We start from the raw sequence: 17,652 nt of genomic DNA, 5'->3' as shown, positions 1-17,652 counted from the left end.
TTCATCTGGGTAACAATCATCTCAGTTGTAACATTCCTGATTGTTGGATGAATTGGCTTAATTTGATAGCCTTAGCATTGGAAAACAACAATTTTCCAAGCTCTATGGGATACTTGGGGAACCTGTTATTGTTGCACTTGCGCAACAATCACTTTTCTTGAAAACTACCTCAATCCTTGAAGAACTGTCCAGAATTGTTAGTGGTTGACCTTAGTGAAATAAGCTTTCTCCTATATGGATGGGGAAAGCTTTTCAAACTTGGTGCTTAGCTTTCGGTCTACTATGTTTCAACTTTCAAGGATTCATTTCGGATCAACTTTTGTAGTCCAAGTCGCCTCCAGATCTTAGACTTTGCAGATAATGGTCTCTTGGGAAAATTACCAAGATGCTTCGGCAACATCACTGAAGTTTTTGTCAATATCACATCACTGCCTCCAGATCTTAGACTTTGCAGATAATGGTCTCTTGGGAAAATTACCAAGATGCTTCGGCAACATCACTGAAGTTTTTGTCAATATCACATCACTGCAAACTGCATAGAGATGAGTATTGTAGTTGATATTCTAGTATGAGAACAAGTTCTCTTGCTCGAGTGATCACTGAACCCATTGTTGATGATATTGATGGAATAGCTTGGCCTGGCCACCCAAGATTGATATCCCAATTGAAGTGGCCTCCTGGGTACTTTCTAGTACTGGAGTCTGACTACAGTTTGGGCTGGTTTGCTTGTTAAGTTTCCAACATTTTAGGTTCATGATGTAATCCTGCTTGGGGAGAAGAAAGTCTTGGCGTCAGGAAGAGGAGCGCAGCAGCCTAAGACTTGAGAGGGAGTAGTCAATTCATCCTATGAAAACAAGTTCATGGCCATCATTCATTTCTGCAGGTTCATCTCCGATACTAAATTTTTCTTTCTGCTTTCTTACTGCAACTCAAGTTGAGTAGTAATTGTTTTTTGCTTGCGTTCAACTAAAATTAATTGGGTAAATTTGTTGTTGATTTTGTCACTATAGAAGGAAAAAGGAGGGGTGTTTGTTGAAGTTCATCCACAAGCAGCTACCATCTGTTATAATTGAGCCTCCTGGATGGTAGCTGCTTCTTGATGAATTTCATCAATAAGCTCTCTGATATGATGTAATTACTAAACTTTAAACCATTCTTGCTGATCATCTCATTGTTATTACTATTATTTTCCTTAAATAGATGGACCCTAGAAATTGATAACCATAAGAATCTTTCTGCGCTTCTTTTTGGTCTGACTTATGCTAATCAGATTAGTACCATTAGTTGTATAATCTGAATTTGACCAACTAATACATATTTCAATCAGCAAAAGAAACAAAACAAAAATATCATCATATAGCCAGGCCATTTAACCAAAATATGATTATATAGTGAAATTTTGAATTTATATAAACCTATGGTCTAAAGCTGATAAAATGGTTCATGAGCAAGATAGCTTTTTGTCTGCGTAAACCCATCTGCATAGTCAAATTATATTTAGATTGTGTTGACCATTTCCTCTGGCCTGCAACCGTAGTGGGGGATACACTTTTGTATGTAGGCCTTGTGCCACAAGCAGCCATGCATTGAGAACTGGTTGAATAATGAACAAGAACCAGCATAGTATGTCCGGCCGGCCATTCAACCAAATTTTCCTGCACTGGTGTAAAGAAAAAGCGAAAACAGAAAAGAAAGGAGGCCTAATGGTATGTTGTGTAACCATGAGATTCTCTTTTAGTTGTGTTGTTTCTAATTATTGCAACCACTAGCTTCTGCAATGGAAATTTCGGTGTGCGGTGTAAAGAAATTATTGATTATTCAAATCGGCTTTTCTTATGGTCTGCTGAAGGAGACTGTTGCTACTGGACTGGAGTTGTCTGTGATGATGCAGCAGATCACATCCTGGAGCTCCACCTTAGTGATTCTTATTACAGCTCTAGATTGAGTGGTAAGATAAATCCTTCTTTGCTGGATTTGGAACATCGAACTCACCTGGATTTGAGTGACAATGAATTTCATGGAATCCAGATTCCTAGCTTTCTTAGTTCTCTTAAACCTTTAAATATCTCAACTTATCAGGAGCAGAGTTCGGGGGAATGATTCCTTATCAACTGAGGAATCTCTCCAATCTGCTCGATCTCCGTCTGGATGAGATGATTTTTGGCCTGGAGGTAATGGTATGTTGTGTAACCATGAGATTCTCTTTTAGTTGTGTTGTTTCTAATTATTGCAACCACTAGCTTCTGCAATGGAAATTTCGGTGTGCGGTGTAAAGAAATTATTGATTATTCAAATTGGCTTTTCTTATGGTCTGCTGAAGGAGACTGTTGCTACTGGACTGGAGTTGTCTGTGATGATGCAGCAGATCACATCCTGGAGCTCCACCTCAGTGATTCTTATTACAGCTCTAGATTGAGTGGTAAGATAAATCCTTCTTTGCTGGATTTGAAACATCTAACTCACCTGGATTTGAGTGACAATGAATTTCATGGAATCCAGATTCCTAGCTTTCTTGGTTCTCTTAAACCTTTAAATATCTCTACTTATCAGGAGCAGAGTTCGGAGGAATGATTCCTTATCAACTGAGGAATCTCTCCAATCTGCTCGATCTCCGTCTGGATGAGATGATTTTTGGCCTCGAGGTGAGAATAGTTTTTGGATTTCTAGTCTGTCTCATTTACAACACCTTGACTTGAGTTCTGCAGATCTTAGCAAAGCATCCGATCATCGGTTGCAAATCTTTGGTAGAGTTACATATGCGCAGTTGTTGCGTCTCCCACATGTCCCCTCTTAATACCATGAATTTTACTTCACTTGAGGTCCTTGATCTTTCTGATAATGAATTTATATGGCCTGCTTTTTTTTCTCTCTGCAGAAGCAAAGAGCAGAAAGTTTCATGTACTCGGTCCAGAAGCTGATATTCCGGAGGTTGAACAGTTCAGTGGTTTAACTGATTAAGACCAAAAGTTTCTCAGTCAAACATGGATTATTCTTCTCGTTAGATGGAGACATGATACTGGTGATCAAAGTTCTTAAGTGAAATGAATTACTCACCACATTTTTGACTCATGATTGCATAAGTTTTATTGAGAAAACAAAGTCATCCTGGACTTGCATGCAGTAGCAGTTTGGACCCCGCTAGTAACTATGTATTGCAGTTGGGACTTGGGACGGCTCTGTTCACACTTCATACACATTACCAGCTTCATACGGCTTTTATGGGGAGGTCCATGAGAAGTTAAGAACTGTCTTACTTCGCAGGCTTGTTTCTACTGTCTTACTTCGCAGGCTTGTTTCTAATTGTTGCAAGCATAGCGAGTAGCTATTTTTTTTTTTTTTTTTTTTTTGTAGAGACATTGCTATTAGCATTGATTTATGAATTGCAATGGAAACCTGGATGTTCCTTGTCAAGAAAGTGAAAAGCAAGCACACTCATTTTCAAACACCAATAACAAGCTCGGATTGTTCTTTGTATTGATTACTTTTTTTACTCTAATTGACGTAATAGACTTCCATGAACAAGAACAATTATTTGTTACATTTCATGATCTCAATTAAAATGGTAGTGTGTGTTTGTATAAGCATTTTAGAAACCACGAATTAATTACAATTGTAGTGAATTTGAGTGCAGTCAAAAGAGCAAAAGAAAAGCTTAGTACTCACCTGCAACAAATACACTCCAAAATCCAAATCCGTAACCACAAGAAATTCCATGCATGACACTATTGGTATGCACATTTTGATCTTTCAATCATGATAGTGACCGGTAGATTCTGTTTCTACTACATCTCTACACTTCAAGCTTACATCACCACTCATAATCCCGTCACCTTGAAGTCCCTTGGAACTTCCAAATCCCCTACTCAGACTCCACTTTAAGTATAAGCTCCTCCCTGTGTTGTTTAACAAAACTAACGAGTTTCTGCTTTAGAGTTATCACGGAGCCATGTACATTCTGCTTTGCCAAAGTGTAAAAGTACAACAACTGTTGTTTAACAAGCAGTAAGATTGATTTGTGAGACCCCTATTATTTCAGCATCAAACTTTCACTCCACCTTCCTGCGAGTCAGAGATAAATGAGATGCTGAGTGAAAAAGGCCAGATTCTTGGGGTGACAATTGAACTAAGCAGCTGAAAATGGAGTTTCTTGGAGCTAATACTTGGTCATTGTGATTAAATTCTCTAAGAGGTAAGGCTTTGTTCTATTCACGAATGGCAGTGTTCATCAAAAACTTAGAAAGAGCGAGAACACCAATCTCTATGATTTGTTTGATTTACATACATCGCATTTACCGTAAAGCATGACCTGACTGATTCAAACCGATTGCTGTGTAGATTTGATATTTCATAGCCATTGATATCTATTTTGGAGATTGTATTTTGTACCAGTTGGTTCTAACATCATCAGCAATCTAGTACGAGTTCCCATGCAAGACATTTTCACTCACTAAAATAAATCACCTCCGTATATTGAAAGTTTTAGCACTCAAACATGGAATAAGCCGTTCGAAATAGGCACTGAAGCAATTATGATACAACAGCTCTAAGGAATTTTGAGGCATAAACAAGATTATAGGAAGACAAACAAAACACACCTCAGAATTAAAGGACCCTGAAAATGAGGCGGCTAGCCTAGGCTGCCAAACACGTAGGGCATCTGAAATCCACTTCCTGAATCCTGATCTAGCATTACATTCTATTTGATGCAACAATACTGTAGCATGTACTATTTTTAAGCTTATATTGTTGACCATAGCCCCCATAAATACAATGTCAATGTTAATTATGTGTCTTCCATGTTGTGATCGTTATCATTGTCCCCCTCATAATATTCGTCATCACGCTGAATGTGCTTGTCTTGGGTATGCTCTGAGGAATCAAATCACAAAATTAGAGATCACGTGAAGAGCAAATCAGCAGATTTCAAAAACATACTACACTAGTGCTACTGCATCCATGTAAGAGATAATTATTCGAGAAATTTAACTCACGATGCACACGTTCATCAGGGTTCTGCTCATCTTCATCAAAATCTGGAATATAAAAATCTGGTGGAACCTGCAATAGACAACGCATCAATTGAAGTCAACTCGTGATATACTAATATACTATTATTAAGGGCTCATACCTCACTAGTTGTTAAGACTCATTACAGGGGGTGAGCTTAAGCTAGACTAATCTTTGGCTATGTTCCGGTGGTGGAGAACTAGACAGAAATTCTTTCATCTTGTTTCACATCACAACGCAAGCCATTTATTTCTCTAATTATATCATCTCTTCATTCTACATATTTCCAACTTGGTCATGAGAATTAGCCGATTTGGCTAGTGCTCCATTATCTGAAAAGCCTAAACAAAGTCCAATAGCCAATCAAATTCTCTCTTAGTTAAATCTCATACTCTGCAGCCAAGTTCATATTCATCAGTGCAGATACCTAAATTCTCAGATGTCTTCACCCTTAATTGAATGAAGAACCAGAGATGGGAGAAGTCACCATGAAAAAGGATGATTTATAAAGACTTGGCTCTTCTATGATGCAGCAAAGAGTTTCTAAAAAAAAAAAGTAAATTAATGATGCAGCATCACAGCAAAGAGAAATTCAACAGTAATGAGGAAGAATAAGATGAGTGATGAGCGATGAAGAAGGAAGAACAGCGATGATAGAGTAAAAGAATGCAAGAGAGAGAGAGAGAGAGAGGAAGATGACCATGAGTGCTCCTGATGGAGAGAGGGACAAAGAAAGAAAGGAGAGAAAGGAGAGAAAGGAAAATGTTCTAAGTTATCAGCCTGCTTAGTGTGGGAAACCTAGTGAGCCTGTTTTGAAAAAGAAACGGCCCTCGTTAGTACCATTCATTAAAGTACCAGGTCATACTAAACATAACCCAAACTCATTTGTAAGTCCTATTTAATACCCTGTATCAAATAGACCATAATAATTCTGTTAGAACTGGAAGCACCCACATGCTTAGTCCTAGACTAATTGAAAGCTTTATTGAGCTAGCAACAAAAATCTTAACTAAAGTCTCGTTACTAAGTTCGCAGGATTTCACATTAATGTGAAAAGCGTCCTTAAAAGAAAATGGTGAAGAGCCAACCTAATAGCCCTGAGTATAGCCCTCACGGAGTCACAGTAGCCTATGCCATCTGCAGATCTGGGTGCATCATGCACTGTGTGTACAAGCGAGTACCGAGACTCCAGATCTGAGTGCATCGTGTACAGTGTAAAGGCAAGTGATATGCACACTGTGTACTGTGCTGAGTCTAACCGTCAGTTGTGTTAAATAAGTTAGGGTCGTAGGCGGGAGATTTACTAGGCATCAATTATTTTGGAGTACCACACTAATTTGGTGTTCCCAAGTGCCTAGCAGGTGATACCTTATATAATGACTACACTAAGTTTGATGTCCTGAACCATGGATAAATCTGACCACCCTGTAAAGCCCATCATCAAACTTAGGATATCCAAATTAACACATGTAACCAACCTTATAGTTTGGTCTCTCGTGCAAGCATAACCACTAAAAAATTCAACATGCTCTGCTCTTGCTGCGCTAGGTATGAGTGTCCATATTACAACTGTTTTTCTTGGAATTCAGATTATACATTGACAAGCCCCGAAGTGAGAGGAGTGACATGCAATTATGAAAATTGTTCAGGTGGATTTAATTTATTTAAAAACCATAGTGTCAGGTTGCTATTGATAAAATGACATGCTAGATATTTGGATAATTGATTGCTTTGGCATCTACTTGGTTACTTACCTCGTGCAATTGTACACTAGGAGCATGTTGGATGCAACGAAGATTTTCCAAGACTTGCATTTTAATTGTGCTAAGATATGATTTACTATTTAGGTTCTCCTGCACATCCAAAGAGAAAAGAAAAAAAAAAAAAAAAAAGGAACTGTTAATGACAAAGACGGTGTATTTAATATTTGCCTATTGAATTGGGGAGGTGATTTTGGCACTCCACCTTACCACTTGCACTGCACTTTTAACTTCAGAAAAGTGGAGTGCGAGTGATAAAATATGCGGCAAAGTTAAGTGCCAGAATCACCACCTTAAATCGATCCGTTGACATCCATCAAATCAACTTGACTAAAGTAAATTGCACAGTTACATAAACTTTGACTAATTACATACTATATGGCCATTTGGAATCCTCAACGAGAACTCTGGTGAAAAATACTTAATATACTCGTTTTCTGGGATCTCTGCAAGAAAGAAGGCAGTAGAGGTAAATAATAAATTCATATTCAGACAAGAACGAAACTGAAGGGGATTCTGCCATGTGTATGAAAAATGGCCATGCAAAATTGGAGCAACACATGATTATTTAACTTAATTAAGGATTTTATATCAGTCAAATGATGTATAAAGTATGCATGCAAAAGCAACCTATACAATTGAGTATATTCCCAAAAATCAGGACCTCGTAGGTCATCCAACCTTGAACGCCATGACATTAAAGAAGATAATTTACAAAGATGCATAACAATCCCATGCAACTTAAAATATCATAGAAGATCCAGATTAGAGCAGCTAAAATATAAATTTGCAAACAGCGAATACTAATTCATTTGTATGGTACTGAATTTTGAAATATCACTTATCTGTTTCAATACAAATCCTAATATCAAGATGTACAGCTGAATGCAATTTTACATTCTGATAACCTTCTCGTCAGTAAGTCAATTTAGATAGGATAATAGGAGAAACAAGCTCAGCAAAAATCATCCATGGGGATGATTTCAATATATATTTTAACTTCACAGAGTAAGACTGGTTTTCTTTAATGTTGGACCGGGAATTATGTCAATATTACGAGGTAAAGGGAGGGTATAAAATGCTTTCATTGATGCCCTGGTGCTTATGGATATATAAACCAGAACATTGCAAATATCAATCAGCTCATAGAAAGCAAATTAGACCAAGCATTATCATGACTGCCAGCACCTTTTTTTGGCAACCCCAAAAAGACTAGGGAATTAGAACCTATCCAAAAAACAATGTCCAAAATACACATGGTTTATATTACCAAGATTATACTTTCTTTTCACCTCATCTTCATAGTGTCATTCCGTTGCTTATAACAAAAGGAGAAAAGAAAAAAAAAAAAAGTTTTACAACAATGTAGTCCGTTTGATTATACAAAATTCATTTGCATACCATTGGGAAGATCTGAATCCAGTAGAACTCCAGTCTCAACAGTCCAACACCGAGCCACATTCTCTTTTGTGTATCCACCACCTCCTGTGACCTGCAGGCAGGAGATATGCTCTTAGTATGCCAGATCTATAACACTGAGAATCTGGTAACACTTACTTCAATGAGAAACATACCAGTAAGGGTATATTGAACTTCTTCACAAACCTAACACATTCAGCATGACCTGTAAGAAGCATTAAAGAGGTACCAAATAATCAGTTTACCATAAAACATAGCAACTGCCAAATTTGTAAATGTCTTCAGATCATGACGTAGTAATTAAAATAAATAGATACATATATAATAATAATAATAATTTAGAATCAGAAAGAAATAGAATCCTTTTAAATTGAAAAAAAAAAAAACTAATGGAAGAGGAGGAAAAAAAATGCTTCAATTACAATAAGACATGCACCATCAATGGAGAGATTGAAGCAGCCCAAGCGGTCTCCAGCAAGCGAATCTGCCCCACATTGGAGAACTATTGCACCTGGTTGATATGTTTCAATAACCTTGGAAATAATCTACAAAATTTAAATTTGCAAGTTAAGTCATACACTTGATACCAGCTAGTCAAACTCAATACATATTTCTAATTTTCTTACAGAACTTACAGTCTTGAAAAGTCTGGTGAAGCTTGTATCATCTATTCCATTCTTTAGTGGGACATTAATGGCATAAAACTTGCCTTCCCTTTCTCCTATTTCCTTCAAAATAAATAGCAACACTAATACAATAAAAAATTCAACTTCATAAAGACTAGCTGCGGAAGATGCAATATAACATATACATGTCAGGTTTTAAAACGTATACACCAGATCGATGGACCACGGATGCAAGAGTGTTTGTGTGTGAGCTTGTGTAACAAGTGTTACCTATGCATCAACAGACTCCCATGTGACTAAGTCCTATCCACTAAGACCAACACTAATATTAACTAAATTGTGTAGTACCTATAAAATAGAAAAAAGAAACATACAAAAAACAATAAATATTAAAAAAAAATCACCATTGCAGATACTGAATGAACAAACGAGAGCATGAAAAATACCTTAACATCACCGGTTCCTGGAAAAAATAGGTCCCCAAACTTGTGGAAACTAACAGTCATTACCCTGTCCAAGTCAAACTTCACCGATGGCATAAGAGGTCAACAAAATCAAAATACCAACATACAACTCTTTAATAGAAAATTATTGTAGAAAGGAAAATTTGTTATTAACACACCCAAAGGGTTAACTAATTTATCTGTATTGAACTTTCTATTCCTTCAATTTGGGTATATCTAATGAATTGTTCATTAATGAAGGCTTGAGGGCAGCCTTATTCAAAAAATAATAACAATAAATTGTTCATAAACACCTCAAGGCAAGGATTGCAGGCGAGTATGTGTGTGTGCATGATAAAATGTTCCTTAAGGTTAGCTTAAGTGGTGAGGGAGAGTAGACACTGGTTTTAGGATTCGGAAAAATCAGGGGTATGATTCCCCTCAGCATAATAAAAAAAAAGTCAAGCTGACAGAATAGAAAAGTCAAAAGAATTTGGATGTGTTAAGAACAAACCCAAAGCATTAATGATTGCAGAGAAAAAAAAAGCTTTACTTAAATTTTCCCGGAAGTAGGATTGGGAAAAGCAAAGCTGCAAAGGCAACTCTACATATTGGAAGTGAAGTACAGAGTGGTAGGGCGTAGAAAGGAGCATATCCCAAGTCTCAAGAAAGATCCAAACGATGATGAGTGGTATTCATTCATCTAGACAGTAATAATTAGCATGGCTCTTGCCTACTCATGGCTGGGAATCACATTATTTTCTTACAAGAGAAGTTACTGAGTAATAAGAAAATGCAGGGGTTCACTGCCCAATCAATTCCTAGCTACTATATGCATCAAATTTGTATTCAAACTTATTAGCACACAGCGAATACAAAGTTTATCATCTTGACCAACAAGTCTAATTCACACCCTTTCATTTGTAGTTTTAGTATCATAAAACAATTTGCAAGTTAAAAAATGACTAGATAAAGTCTTAAACCTTTTTGTTATATCAATACAGTGATTGGTTATCTATTATTATGTCAACAACTTTGAGTAATATTTGCTAAATAGTAAAGGTAGTATAGATTTTCATTATAACAAATTCAGAGAAAGCATTCCTTCACTAAATCCATAATAGGCAGGCTATTTACCTATCAGTAAAGTAAAAAGCTTCCTCTACCCCATCGCCATGATGCACATCTATGTCAATGTATAATACCCGAGCATGATGTTTTAGAAGCTCCAAGATACCCAAGACCAAATCATTGATGTAACAAAATCCAGATGCGCCACACTTTTTGGCATGGTGTAATCCACCAGCCCAATTTATAGCAATGTCACAGAGCTTATTGTTCAACCTACGTGCAGCATCTACATTGAGATTTCAATCAGTATAATAGATTCACAATTGACAATTACAAAAAAAAAAAAATTAAATTACCTATCGTGCCGCCGGCATAAATCTGACAGAATTCAAACAAGTTGTCGAATACAGGGCAATCTTCTCCAAGATTATCTACAAAAAGAAAACATAAGAATCAGAAAAGCAAGAACACAATGGGAAGAGATGCCAGGCACTTTTATCAAGTTAGATAGAGGTTTCAATTGCTCATGCGGAGAGCTGCAAAACTCCACTCAAATTGAAGAATAAGTGAAAAATCAGTCTCTAGAGCATATCGGAGGTTTTGATGCATGATCTAAAATCAAAGGAACGGTCTAACAACCATTTGGAATTCGTGGTTCCAAGACCCTAACTTGGCAGTCAATCATGCTTCCTCTTTCTTCTGATCCTACTTAATTCAGTTCTAAAACAACTATTTATATAAATTAAACTATGCAACCCCCACACAATTCACTTGCTGATACTCTGCTTTTTTTTTTTGTTTACATTTCATTGAATTACAACATGAACTCACAGAAAGGTAATCAATAAGTATTAAAAAGTTCAAAATTCAGTAACGACTGACTAGTGAAACTGACTAAGCCAGTAATCAGATAGACAATTAAAGGTCATCCTAAAAGTCTAAAACACATGTCCCAACATGGCTTCACTAACATTTTGTTGCCAAGCTCATAACAAGAACAAACATTTTGCTGGGCAAGCTCAGAACAAGAACAACCCAGGCATACATCACACAACAAATACATAACAACATCAACGGAAATCACATACATCTTGCTAATTCATTGGAGAACAAATGCTGCTTGTCCGGTGTAATCCGGTGGAGAAACTCAACATAGTCGGCCGAATGGAACTGCGCAAGCTCCACCGGGTACGCCTTGTGGGGCCGCTGGAGAATCACAAGCACATCAATAGGAGCAGTCGAAATAAAAGCAGATAAAAAGAGTGAAGTATAAGGGGACGAAAAACTAACATAAATTTCCATCTTCTTGTGGAGATCATAAGAGAGCACAAGGTGATGGGTCATACACAGCCGGTGTGGCTTCATTGGATGGTTGGGCCCGAAGTAGACGCTGCCCACATCCCCTGCAAAACCCAGTTTTTTTCTTTTTTCAATAAAAATCAATAATAAAAGAAAACAATGGAGGAGTGAGGAAGAGCTGGTACCATCATAGAAGTAAGAGATTCTGTCTTTTGAGCGCATGTTTCCAATTTCGCAGAAGCCCTAGAAATTCAATTTCATTTGCGAATTCGTCTTAATCTGCAAATTGAAATGCGAATTCATTCAGGATGCTGCAAAAGCCATAAGAAGATTCGAGAAAGAAATTCACAGCGCAGAGGTTAGAATTAAAGAGAAAGAATTTAGGGTAGTCTTACGCTCTGGGTTCTTGAATCTGTTTTCTTTTTCTTTTTCGGAAGTGGAAGATGAGACGGAGTGAAATCTATACTTCCTTTTTTTTACCAGTCTTCCATAGTTCATATATCTCGAGTAATATTATATTGACTCGCTGATATTTCACATTAGTGAAAGTATAAATGGAGGAAGAGCCTGCGTATTTACCTAGACCAACTTACCCCGACTCCTAAATAAATTTTTTAAAAAAAAAAAAAAAAAACCGAAACCCCGTGTCAAACACCAAGCTCTTGCTCAAATTTATTTCCCAATTTCCCACTCTACTTCTTATTCCAATTTCTCTCATAATTAGGGTTAGGGTTTCATTCAGCAATCTCAGAGATGGATGATTATCAGGAGATGGAAAGGTTCGGAATGGACAACGATTTCGAGGGCGGCGAGTTGATCGACGGCGAGTTCTATTACCGCAACCGCAAGACTAAGCGCGTCCAGACCAAAGACGATTCTATCTACGGCTGCTTCGCCGATTCCGACTCCGACGAAGACGACGGCTCCAGGAAACGCCGCAAAGACAAAAAGACCGCCGACTTCACAAAGCCCGTCAGCTTCGTCTCCACCGGCGTCGTCATGCCCAACCAGGAAGCCGAGAACGATTTGAAGCAGCCAACCGGCGACATCGACCGCGCTCGTGCTTCAGGTTCTGGTTTAGGGTTCAATAATTCTGGTGGTGGTTTAGGGTTTGGTAATTCTGGTAGTTCCGGTTTAGGATTGAATAGTTCAGTCGGGAAGGATGAGGAAGATGCTAGCAATTTTCTACCGTCGGCGTTTGGGAAGAAGATAATGGAGGCAGCTGAGAGGAGGAGACACAAGGAGAAGGAGAAGATGAAATTGCAGCAGCAGCAGAGTAGTCAGTCTCGGAGAAATTCGGAATCCAAAGGAGTGGGGGATGGGAATTTGGGGTCCTTTGAGCAGCACACAAAGGCTTTTGGGATGAAGATGCTTGAGAAAATGGGATACAAAGGAGGTGGGCTTGGGAAGAACCAGCAAGGGATTCTTGCTCCCATTGAAGCTAAGCTGAGGCCGAAGAATATGGGTATGGGGTTTAATGACTACAAGGAAACCAAGCAGCCCAGTGTGCAAGAGTTGGATGAGGAAAAGCCGAAGAAGCAGTTGCCAGCTGCTGCTGCCGGTACCAAGAAGAGGAATTCCTGGAAGAAGGTGGTTGCCAGTAGGAGTAACAAGGATAGGTATATTTCTGCCAAGGAGTTGTTAGCCAAGAAAGAAGAAGAAGGTGTCGAGGTCTTTGTGCAGAAGGTGGTTGATATGCGGGGACCTCAGGTACGAGTTCTGACCAATTTGGAGAATTTGAATGCTGAGGAGAAGGCTAGGGAAGAGAATGTTCCCATGCCTGAGCTACAGCACAACTTGAGGTTGATTCTAGACATGGCTGAGCTCGATATCCAAAAGATTGATAGGGATTTGAGGAATGAAAGAGAGACTGCATTAATCTTGAAGCAGGAGAAGGAGAAGTTGCAAGCCGAGGTGGATATGCAGAAGGAGCACTTGGATAGCTTGGATGATATCACAAATGTGTTGGACCGATTGGGAGAAGAGAAAGCCATGGGAATATTGACGCTGGATTCTCTGGCAAAGGGTTTCAGTGACCTGCAGAGGAGGTATGCCGATGACTATAAGGTATGTAACCTGGCCTGCATTGCCTGTTCCTTTGCACTCCCTTTGTTTATCAGGATGTTTCAGGGTTGGGATCCTTTGCGGAACCCGTCTCATGGAATGGATGTGGTATCCACCTGGAAGGCTCTGCTTCATGGGGAGGGGGAGTATGAGCGGTGCCTTGATATATGGGATTCTTCAATGTCTCCTTATACCCAATTGGTCTCCGAGGTTGTGGTACCAGCGGTGAGGATCGCTGGAGTAAATACTTGGCAGCCTAAGGACCCTGAACCCATGCTTCGTTTTTTGGAGTCTTGGGAGAAATTGCTGCCGGCTCCTGTTCTTAATAGCATATTGGATGTGGTAGTCTTTCCCAAATTGAAGGAAGCAGTTGACTTTTGGGAACCTCACCGGGACACCATTCCCATTCACGTCTGGGTGCATCCATGGCTACCGCTATTGGGACACAAGTTGGAGGAGGTGTACCACACAATACGCTACAAGTTGAGTAATGTTCTAGGTGCATGGCACCCCAGTGATGGATCTGCTTATACGATACTCTCACCTTGGAAGAAGGTTTTTGATCCTGCAAGCTGGGAACAGCTTATGCATCGATTTATTGTACCCAAATTGCAGCTTGTTTTGCAAGACTTCCAAGTAAACCCTGCAGATCAGAGACTTGATCAGTTTAATTGGGTCATGAGTTGGGCTTCTGCTATTCCAATTCATCTGATGGTAGATATGTTGGAGAAGTTTTTCTTCCCCAAGTGGATACATGTTTTATATCAATGGTTAATATCAAACCCGAACTTTGAAGAAGTTTTGAATTGGTATAAAGGTTGGAAGGAACTTATCTCTGAAGAGCTTCACGCAAATGAAAGTATCCGCTATCAGCTTAATTGTGGCCTTGACATGATGAATCGTGCTGTTGAGGGTATGGAGGTGGTTCAACCTGGTTTGAAAGAGAATATTAGCTACCTAAGAGTGCTTGAGCAACGGCAATTTGAGGCACAGCAAAAAGCAGCAGCAGCCACAGCCCATATGGATGGCACTGGTCACGAGATGACCCTGAAAGATGTTATTGAAGCCCATGCACAGCAGAATGGGTTGCTATTTAGGCCTAAGCCTACTAGGACACATAATGGTCACCAGATATACGGGTTTGGTAAAGTAAGCATAATAGTTGACTCTCTAAATCAAAAGGTGTATGCCCAAACAGAGGATACTTGGTCCCTTGTATCCCTGGAGAAGTTGCTCGACCTGCACAATACCTCCCTTACAAAAAGACGCTGACACTGAATCTTTTGAAAGTTGAGATGGAGTTGGTGTAAGGTTTCTTTTGCAGCATGTGTCCCCTCTTGAGTTCAGAAAATTAAAATTTAGCGTGGTCATACTTTTTCAGCTTATCTTTGGCAGACCAATGATACTGCAAACTAGAACTTTTTTAACCATCAGCTTACTTTTGCATATGTATTTACTCCAGAAGCTGGTTGTGTAGACATGTGCTACCATACTTATCGATTATTTTGATTGTTCCATATTCTGATCAGACAATCCATTGCTTTCATTCTGATGTCTACTGATATTCATCATGTTTGAGTTCAGCTCCATCTGTATGCACTTTTTTTTTGTCAATGCATAAACCTTAAGATTTAGAAGGTACCTGTCAGAATCTCAGCTCCCAAATTCCTATGTATGCACTTTATAATTTCTTGGCTCTCATTTTCAAAATTCATGCTGTGTATTCCTTTGATGCTTCAAGGGCTGATCCAATTTTGGAAATTTCTAACATACAAAAGTTGGTGACACTGATCCAACTTTTGTATGGACTGTTTTTATCCCTTCATCCCTCCAACTTCATTAGCCGAGTGCTGTTTTGTAAGTGAGAATTTTCTCGGCTAATCTTGACTATATAAGCATATCATTGAACACATTCTCGACAAACTGTGTTTAGTCTGCTCTAAACACTTGAATCGCAAGCTCTGATCAAGCTGAAGAACAAAACTCTCCTGGCAAGTTTGTGTAGTAGCAAAACCAGACCATTCATCTTCACCTTTTTTGCTATGCTATGCAAAATTAGAGCAATGATTCAAAGCTTGAATCAAGAGCAAGAACAACACGCATCTGGTAAGGTTTGTTACCTTCTCTCAATTAGCTTATTATCATTTATGTTTTTTCTGGTCAACTCTAGAAGTACTCTCCAAATTCAATTGTTCATTTTCACAAAGGTGTCTCCAAATTTGAAGCCATTTCCGCATTAAGGAGATTATATATTATATAGTATTGCTCAAGTCATCCAAATTTGATCCTTTGGCTCAAACATATCCATTACCTAATCACTAAATGCTTATATACTTCATTCTATAGGTTTTGACCAAAAGTTACTGCTTTCTGTTGTTAATTTGTTATCATTTGGGGATATTGAGATTTCATGAATTGTAACTAAATCATGCATTAGTTGTTCAATTTCTCCGATAAAGTTCATTTAGAAAAAAAAATATTAGTGATCACAAATTTGAGCCGTGTTTTTTAGATTCTTTGGTTAATCTGTAATCTATGATGAAAATGCATTTGAAGATTTTTTTGGCTTTTCTTTGTGTACATGTCCATCGATAAGTGGACAGCTAATTGCGTTTTGTTCTAATTTCAGCAGAAAGAATGGCAATAGTATTCAAGCCACGAGAAGGAAGTAATACAAACTGAGTTTCGCACAACCATTCTAAAATATGCACCAGTGCAAATTTGCATCGACAATGTTCTGCCTGGAATCAAGGGGAAGAAGATAATGGCCCTGAAGCCTTTTGTTAACCGACTCGGGTTAGTCACGAATTTTATACGTGTGTGGCTGCCCTAAACTCAGTTGTTACTTTTTTATTTTTAGGAAAAAAAAAAAAAAAAAAAAAGAAAGCATTACATGATACTGTTCTATTGTGAAATCTGATTATTGATTGGGTAAAGCTGCTATATTTTCTCCAGGTACTAGGGAATGACTCAACTATGTTTAACCTTACAGTATCATGCCATTTTTGTTTCAGATATGAGATGTTCCTCAACAAATCAGCAGTTTGAGGTGCAGGGTGAACTATCATGCTCTTAAGTGTCTTCCTGAGATAGAGCAGATAGTTGATTTATTGGCACCAAGGATGAGAAACCGCATTGGATGTTCCGATCCTTATATGTATGTACATTTTCATTTAATAGGAAATTCTGCTTAGGCTCCTGCCATAGGCTAGGATTTCATGAAGTGATGAGATTAATTTTTCTTTTCGTATCATAAGTGTTGAGATGAATATTTGGCAGTCTTTTGAGTTTTGATTCCTTTCTCTATCAAAGTTGTGTTATTTTTCGATTTCTTCTATGATTTTGACTAAATTTGGAATTCAACTTCTACCTGTGAGCAAATATTATGATTAATTTTTCAAATGTTGTTCACAGACATAGCTAACACCTAAGACCCTTATTTAAAATGACAGAGTTACATGAAAAATTAAAAATGACAAATGGTTTTTACAATTCCATGTGACCCTATTACTTCTACTTTCCATAATAAAGCCATTGTGTTAAGCAGGCTTCATATTTGTAATCCGGTCTTATAGGTTTCGTCAGGTATATAAAGAGGTAGAGCTACTTTGATTAGGTGATGCCTAATTGTGTAATTCTGTGCCAAAATCAGCCTGAAGAGGTTGACAGGAGAGTTCTACATGAATAGTTTAGGGGCTTAGGATTAGTTTTTGGTGGTTTAGATATCACTTGGTTGCAAAAATTAGTGGCACAGAGAGTCAATGTGTAGATGAATGAACAACATTATAAAAAATAAAATAAAAAATAAAAAAAATACACGTTAAGGAAATAGTAATGAAAACATTTCTTCACCCGGGAGGGGGGTTGGGGGTGGCATAGAAGAGGAATAGTTGTTGGAGATAGTTGGACCACTGTGTGACAATTATAAAAGGAGTAAATGCTTATGACACCCTGTAGTTTACG

General features: G+C 38.2%; 2 protein-coding genes across 2 annotated transcripts; one reads left to right on the top strand and one right to left on the bottom strand.

The window, feature by feature from the left end:
* Window positions 1-4,441: 4,441 nt before the first annotated feature.
* Window positions 4,442-11,977, bottom strand: LOC101296668 (histone deacetylase 9-like). Its single transcript, XM_004299996.1, has 14 exons — window positions 11,811-11,977; window positions 11,617-11,729; window positions 11,415-11,532; window positions 10,683-10,757; window positions 10,393-10,612; window positions 9,259-9,322; window positions 8,822-8,914; window positions 8,623-8,731; window positions 8,342-8,391; window positions 8,169-8,259; window positions 7,143-7,213; window positions 6,762-6,860; window positions 4,992-5,058; window positions 4,442-4,869 (listed from the first exon to the last, which is right to left on the bottom strand). Exons 1-14 carry the CDS (start codon window positions 11,845-11,847, stop codon window positions 4,784-4,786), a joined length of 1,293 nt encoding a protein of 430 aa, XP_004300044.1. The 5' UTR covers window positions 11,848-11,977; the 3' UTR covers window positions 4,442-4,783.
* A 306-nt stretch (window positions 11,978-12,283) lies between these two features.
* On the top strand, window positions 12,284-15,167 carry LOC101296385 (tuftelin-interacting protein 11-like). The gene has a single exon (XM_004299995.1). The coding sequence runs from the start codon at window positions 12,379-12,381 to the stop codon at window positions 14,959-14,961; it is 2,583 nt and encodes an 860-aa protein (XP_004300043.1). The 5' UTR covers window positions 12,284-12,378; the 3' UTR covers window positions 14,962-15,167.
* Window positions 15,168-17,652: the final 2,485 nt, after the last annotated feature.

Source organism: Fragaria vesca, linkage group LG5, assembly GCF_000184155.1.
Source record: "Fragaria vesca subsp. vesca linkage group LG5, FraVesHawaii_1.0, whole genome shotgun sequence".
Classification (NCBI taxonomy): Eukaryota; Viridiplantae; Streptophyta; class Magnoliopsida; order Rosales; family Rosaceae; genus Fragaria; species Fragaria vesca.
The sequence above is the reverse complement of the archived record's forward strand: the minus strand, read 5'-3'. Positions and strand labels throughout refer to the sequence as shown.